Source organism: Lucilia sericata, unplaced genomic scaffold (genome assembly GCF_015586225.1).
Source record: "Lucilia sericata isolate MDLA Ls3-8-SP2 unplaced genomic scaffold, ASM1558622v1 Contig005661F_arrow, whole genome shotgun sequence".
Lineage (NCBI taxonomy): Eukaryota > Metazoa > Arthropoda > Insecta > Diptera > Calliphoridae > Lucilia > Lucilia sericata.
In genome coordinates this window covers 2501-10000 of record NW_023997586.1, presented here as the reverse complement: position 1 = coordinate 10000, position 7500 = coordinate 2501, and the positions used below count along the sequence as shown (strand labels likewise).

The following is a 7500-nucleotide window of genomic DNA, read 5'->3' as shown; positions in this document are numbered from 1 at the left end:
TAAATTAACTTCTTCCTTCCTTCGTCGAAACTTTAAGGAAAATTCTTAAAAAATGGAATATTATTTAGGTTTGTAATATATTTTCCTTAAATTTTCCATTATGATGTTTTCTCCTCATATTTACACACATATTATAGCTGTAAATTTTTGCTTATCCTCTGGAAATTTAATACATATGTATTTTTCATTTTTCGCTTCTTCTTTTTTCTTTTTTGCGTTTATAAAAACTATATAATTATTGTGTAATATCGCCCCTTTCACAAAACGCAAAGTAAAGTAGAAAGGAAAACATGTGTTGTTCATTGTTATCCATCCATTTCTCATTTTTTCGTTTCTGAACAATAGTCCACCACCTCACAGTGATGTGGATAGGATAAACATTTTTGAAAATATTTTACGGCTTTACTAATGAATAGTAGATATTATTGCTATTATCGATCATATAAGACAAAAGTCACTATTGATTCTGTGGTTTACGTTCTTAAGTTTCATCAGACAAAAAATCATAGGAACAATAGAATATATGTATGTGAGATATCAATAAGTCAAAGCCCATTAAGTAAAGTAATACTATTGTACTTTTCCAAAGGAATAAGCTAAGTTCAAAACTGGCCTCAAAATTTTTCCACCAACATCTGGTTTTCGGGAAATCTTAGTATGTACCTATAAAGTTTGCAAACACTTTTTGCTAATTTATATTTTCTAGTTTATTTCTAATTCAGTTATCGTTTAGTTCTAGTTCAGTTCTAGTTTAGTTCTAGTTTAGTACTAGTTCAGTTCTAGTTCAGTTCTAGTTCAGTTGTAGTTCAGTTCTAGTTCAGTTCTAGTTCAGTTAGTTCAGTTCTAGTTCAGTTCTAGTTCAGTTCTAGTTCAGTTCTAGTTCAGTTCTAGTTCAGTTCAGTTCTAGTTCAGTTCTAGTTCAGTTCTAGTTCAGTTCTAGTTCAGTTCTAGTTCAGTTCTAGTTCAGTTCTAGTTCAGTTCTAGTTCAGTTCTAGTTCAGTTCTAGTTCAGTTCTAGTTCAGTTCTAGTTCAGTTCTAGTTCAGTTCTAGTTCAGTTCTAGTTCAGTTCTAGTTCAGTTCTAGTTCAGTTCTAGTTCAGTTCTAGTTCAGTTCTAGTTCAGTTCTAGTTCAGTTCTAGTTCAGTTCTAATTCAGTTCTAATTCAGTTCTAGTTCAGTTCTAGTTCAGTTCTAGTTCAGTTCTAGTTCAGTTCTAGTTCAGTTCTAGTTCAGTTCTAGTTCAGTTCTAGTTCAGTTCTAGTTCAGTTCTAGTTCAGTTCTAGTTCAGTTCTAGTTCTGTTCAGTTCTAGTTCAGTTCTAGTTCAGTTCTAGTTCAGTTCTAGTTCTAGTTCTAGTTCTAGTTCTAGTTTCAGTTCTAGTTCAGTTCTAGTTCAGTTCTAGTTCAGTTCTAGTTCAGTTCTAGTTCAGTTCTAGTTCAGTTCTAGTTCAGTTCTAGTTCAGTTCTAGTTCAGTTCTAGTTCAGTTCTAGTTCAGTTTCTAGTTCAGTTCTAGTTCAGTTCTAGTTCAGTTCTAGTTCAGTTCTAGTTCAGTTCTAGTTCAGTTCTAGTTCAGTTCTAGTTCAATTCTAGTTCAGTTCTAGTTCAGTTCTAGTTCAATTCTAGTTCAGTTCTAGTTCAGTCTAGTTCAGTTCTAGTTCAGTTCTAGTTCAGTTCTAGTTCAGTTCTAGTTCAGTTCTAGTTCAGTTCTAGTTCAGTTCTAGTTCAGTTCTAGTTCAGTTCTAGTTCAGTTCTAGTTCAGTTCTAGTTCAGTTCTAGTTCAGTTCTAGTTCAGTTCTAGTTCAGTTCTAGTTCAGTTCTAGTTCAGTTCTAGTTCAGTTCTAGTTCAGTTCTAGTTCAGTTCTAGTTCAGTTCTAGTTCAGTTCTAGTTCAGTTCTAGTTCAGTTCTAGTTCAGTTGTAGTTCAGTTCTAGTTCAGTTCTAGTTCAGTTCTAGTTCAGTTCTAGTTCAGTTCTAGTTCAGTTCTAGTTCAGTTCTAGTTCAGTTCTAGTTCAGTTCTAGTTCAGTTCTAGTTCAGTTCTAGTTCAGTTCTAGTTCAGTTCTAGTTCAGTTCTAGTTCAGTTCTAGTTCAGTTCTAGTTCAGTTCTAGTTCAGTTCTAGTTCAGTTCTAGTTCAGTTCTAGTTCAGTTCTAGTTCAGTTCTAGTTCAGTTCTAGTTCAGTTCTAGTTCAGTTCTAGTTCAGTTCTAGTTCAGTTCTAGTTCAGTTCTAGTTCAGTTCTAGTTCAGTTCTAGTTCAGTTCTAGTTCAGTTCTAGTTCAGTTCTAGTTCAGTTCTAGTTCAGTTCTAGTTCAGTTCAAGTTCAGTTTTAGTTCAGCTCTAATTTAGTTCTAGTTTATTTCTAGATCATTTGTAGTTTAGTTCTAGTTCAATTTAACTTCAGTTCTAGTTTAGTTCTAGTTCGATTTTAGATAAGTCCTAGTATAGTCCCATTGCAGTTCTATTTCACTACTACTTTATTTTTAATTCAGTTCTACTCCATAGATTTTATCTTAAATATACGAAAATCCATCTGTTCTAAGTTTAAACTAAAATTTTTCTACAGATGTGCCATCAATTTTCATTTCAATAATTCGTAGGATTAGCAAAATTTGCCATGCGGGTTTAAAATGTGTAACATATGCATTACGCAGGATATACATATTAAATGAAACGCAGTTATACATATATTAGAAAAACGGACAATAACAACAACATTTTTAAAACAACATTCATTTGGTTTTTTGTCAAAAAATAAAAAGGTTTAAATTGTCAGAAATTTCTGCCTGTTTGTTGTTATTGGTTTTTGTATTTCATCAAAGGACTAACTAATAATCAGCTGTTTACTGACTCTAGCTATTTCAAGGTACTATACCCTGAATAGTAAACATTTTGAAGATTTAATTGCAGATGTTTTTTTAACGTGTGCAGTTGTTGTTTTTTAAGTTGTGGAAAACCCAAAAAAAAAAAATTCCCAAATTTTATTACATAGTTATATTTTGCATTTAAAATAAAATCAATAACTTTTATAAATTCTGTTGTAATTGAAAATTTTTCTCTATTTTGGACTATTTTTAACATTCAATGATTCTTGTTTAATTTTTTTTACTTTCATATGTTTTTGGAATAGTAAAATTCATTAGAGTTTACTTAAATGTGTTAAAAAATGTTGTACACAGAGAACATAATTTCTGTTTTATTTTACTGCTTATCCATTCATTATCGTTTCTTTCGTTCTACATTATTCAATATATTTTTTCGCTTTTTTCCTTTTTTTGCATAGTTTGACATTTTACACATATTTTTTCTGAAGTTTCTTTTATTTACTCGTTTACGACGAGAGACTTGCATTTTTGTTTCTTCTTCGTCTATTGTATTGTATTATATTATGTGTATAATTCCTATATACTTGTACCGTTTTTGTTGTAGTTATTGTTGTTATTTTCGTCTTCTTTAACCTGCCACATTATTTAAAAAAAATATCATTTGATTTTATAGTTGTATTTTTTGTTTTTCAAATTCACTACTAAAAAGGCTAGAAGAAGAGAAAGAGGGTGGTGGTGTTGTAGTATTAAATTTAAAATGTCTTGTCTAGTTTTTCCTATTAGTATATTTATGGGTTTCTTTTAACGGTTTTCAATCAACTACTATGGACAAGTTTTTTTTCACCAAAAAGTGGTTTTCCATTTGTTTGTGTGTAATTTGATTGTATTGTTGTGGCCTGGCTTGATTGTCTGTCTCCATATATTATCTTATATAATTAAAGTTTTTAATAATACCAGGTAATCTTTAAAATTGTTACTATTTTAATAGTTTAATATCAGTCTATAAGAAGTAAGAGTATTAATGTGGCTGTGCCGAATTTTATACATAATGTGTTAAAACTATTTACCAACTTGAATCTTCTTGTATTATTTGTTGTTTTTTCTTGATGATGAATATTGCAATGGTCTAGTTTAGTTCTAATTCAGTTCTAGTTGAGTTCTAGTTAGTTCTAGTTCTAGTTCAGTTCAGTTCAGTTCTATATCAGTCCTAGTTCAGTTCTATTCAGTTCTAGTTCAGTTCTAGTTCAGTTCTAGTCTGTTCAGTTCTAGTTCAGTTCTAGTTCAGTTCTAGTTCAGTTCTAGTTCAGTTCTAGTTTCTAGTTCAGTTCTAGTTCAGTTCTAGTTCAGTTCTAGTTCAGTTCTAGTTCAGTTCTAGTTCAGTTCTAGTTCAGTTCTAGTTCAGTTCTAGTTCAGTTCTAGTTCATTCTAGTTCAGTTCTAGTTCAGTTCAGTTCTAGTTCAGTCTTGTTCAGTTCTGTTCAGTTCTAGTTCAGTTCTAGTTCAGTTCTAGTTCAGTTCTAGTTCAGTTCTAGTTCAGTTCTAGTTCAGTTCTAGTTCAGTTCTAGTTCAGTTCTAGTTCTAGTTCAGTTCTAGTTCAGTTTCTAGTTTCAGTTCTAGTTTAGTTCTAGTTCAGTTCTAGTTCAGTTCTAGTTCAGTTCTAGTTCAGTTCTAGTTCAGTTCTATTCAGTTCTAGTTCAGTTCTTTAGTTCAGTTCAGTTCTAGTTCAGTTCGTTCTAGTTCAGTTCTAGTTCAGTTCTAGTTCAGTTTTAGTTCATTTCTAGTTCAGTTCTAGTTCAGTTCTAGTTCAGTTCTAGTTCAGTTCTTTCTAGTCAGTTCTTTCTAGTTCAGTTCTAGTTCAGTTCTAGTTCAGTTCTAGTTCAGTTCTAGTTCAGTTCTAGTTCAGTTCTAGTTCAGTTCTAGTTCAGTTCTAGTTCTTCAGTTCTAGTTCAGTTCTAGTTCTAGTTCAGTTCTAGTTTAGTTCTAGTTTAGTTCTAGTTCGTTCTAGTTCAGTTCTAGTTCAGTTCTAGTTCAGTTCTAGTTCAGTTCTAGTTCAGTTTCAGTTCAGTTCTAGTTCAGTTCTAGTTCAGTTCTAGTTCAGTTCTAGTTCAGTTCTAGTTCAGTTCTAGTTCAGTTCTAGTTCAGTTCTAGTTCAGTTCTAGTTCAGTTCTAGTTCAGTCTAGTTCAGTTCTAGTTCAGTTCTAGTTCAGTTCTAGTTCAGTTCTAGTTCAGTTCTAGTTCAGTTCTAGTTCAGTTCTAGTTCAGTTCTAGTTCAGTTCTAGTTCATCAGTTCTAGTTCAGTTCTAGTTCAGTTCTAGTTCAGTTCTAGTTCAGTTCTAGTTCAGTTCTAGTTCAGTTCTAGTTCAGTTCTAGTTCAGTTCTAGTTCAGTTCTAGTTCAGTTCTAGTTCAGTTCTAGTTCAGTTCTAGTTCAGTTCTCTAGTTCAGTTCTAGTTCATTTCTAGTTCAGTTCTAGTTCAGTTCTAGTTCAGTTCTAGTTCAGTTCTAGTTCAGTTCTAGTTCAGTTCTAGTTCAGTTCTAGTTCAGTTCTAGTTCTAGTTCAGTTCTAGTTCAGTTCTAGTTCAGTTCAGTTCAGTCTAGTTCATTCTAGTTCAGTTTAGTTCATTCAGTTTTAGAGTCCAATTCCAGTTCAGTTTTAATCAGTTCTAGTTCAGTATTATATTAATTTCGAGTTCAGTTTTCGTTTAGTTCTATAACTGAATTTGAAATAAAAAATTCAGGTCTATTTCAGTTATAGGTGAGTTCTAGTTCAGTTCTCTTTTAGTTCCAGTTCAGTTATAGTTTAAGTTAAGTTTTCACAAAAAATCACATAACATATTTACACAAAAAATTTAATATTTGTTGCAAAATTTTAAATATTTCCTAAAATGTAAATTTTTCGCAAAAATTAAAATTTTTTAAATTTTTCATAAAAATTCAGGGCCCAAATTATGGCATACGATATCGATCGAAATCTCCATTTAGACTTTATAGAGATTTCGATCGATATCGTATGCCGTAATATGGGCTCAGTATTTTTTAATAATTTGTTACTATCAAAATCTTTTTTATTTATTAATATTTTATTGATTTTATTAGAGTAAAACATCTTGGCAGGAAACAAATTTTAGAAATGTTATCCAAAATTGAAGTAAACTTTCCTATCATTGGGAGCCACCCTAACATTCATAGTACATACATATGTATGTATGTACATATATATGAATAAATGTACATACTACGTACTTATAAATATTACATCATTTACATATGAACTCTAATGCAAATTTTGTGAAACCATAGAAATTAATATAATAAATTAACAAATAAATTATTATTTCAATTAAATAAATACATCTTGGCGGCATATATTTTGAAGTTATTATTTTATTGCATTTGTCATAATCTTGTTTTCTTTACTCCATATGTTTTTTATGGCAAAATTTGAAAAAAGAAATAATTTCTGTTTATCAAAAAGTAGATATATTACACTATTGTTAATTCGAAATACTGAAAATTGTTTCTATGAAATAATTTATAATAAGTAATTTGCATAGACGTTTTGTTTTTATTAATTTTTATGAACATATTTGCCAATTATATTTTATCAACTTACAGTTATTTTAATTATTATTTTCAAAATATAACATGATTTCATCTACATGCCTTTCAAAAATAAAAGATTTTTCAAAATTTCCTAGTTTTCCTTTAACTATGTACAATATTTATAATAAAATCAATAATAACAAACAGAACATGATGATAATTTAAATTGATGTTTTCGTTTTTTTCTCTCTCTCTCTCCCTATCATTTTTTCCTATTATATTTTTGCTGCACACAACAATTGAATAATAATATCTTTATCTGTATATTTGTTTGTCTATTTGTAGGGGGTTATGTTTATATGAATGGGGATGGAGTGAAGATACCACCACCTGTTGCTACCACCGTCTATGCTAATGTTCCTGTTGATACGGCAGTGTTAGCGACCAATTTATACGGTCCAACCACACAATTGGCAGCTCCAGCAGCAACACACATCCCATTGATAGCGACAGCCGCTGGACCACAACCAGCACATCATCAAGCTTTACAGGTGGCAGCAGCGCCTGGTCAACATCAACAATTGATAGCAGCTCACACACAACAGCCTACATTACAAACAGTACAGGCGGCAGCAGCCGCGGCTGCTGTAGCAGCAGCTACACCCCAACACACAGCACCACATCAAATACAAGGCCATCCTCAACAAGCCCACTTGCAGTACGCCCATCAGCAAACAGCCATTGCTGCTGGTGGCCAACAGGGCCCAACGGTTACGACAACAACGATTGATAACACCGAATATACAGTCATGAATGGAGCCATAACTCAAGACGGCACAGTCGTCTGTTACAGTCAAGATGATTTGCAGGTTACTGGTGTCGTTGGTGCGCCCGTTGCTGCGGGCGGTGGTAATGTCACGAATTTAGTTGCTGTCGATCAAATGTCTGGTACACCGGTCACAGCAGCCACTGCTCAGCAGCAGCAGCAACAACAACAGCAGCAGCAACAGCAACACAATGTTCATGCTCAACATCATGTTATCCTTAATAATGGTCCACCACCTTCCGCAACTACTACCCTACAACAACAGCAACAACAATCACAACAACAACAACAGGTTGTCGGTGGCGGTAATAGCAACAAC

At 32.3% G+C, this 7500-nt stretch overlaps 1 protein-coding gene across 4 annotated transcripts in view; it reads left to right on the top strand.

The window, feature by feature from the left end:
* LOC119615529 (la-related protein Larp4B-like) overlaps nt 1-7500 on the top strand; it is a 13808-nt gene that overhangs the window by 6195 nt on the left and 113 nt on the right. For 3 of the 4 annotated variants that reach the window (XM_037971542.1, XM_037971540.1, XM_037971541.1), the window contains one exon: nt 6701-7500. This exon is cut by the window's right edge and continues 113 nt beyond it. In XM_037971542.1, coding sequence (XP_037827470.1) covers nt 6715-7500 — 786 coding nt within the window. In that variant the 5' untranslated portion in view covers nt 6701-6714. Of the gene's footprint in view, nt 69-6700 lie in introns of all 4 variants that reach the window. The other variant, XM_037971539.1, reaches the window with a different exon arrangement.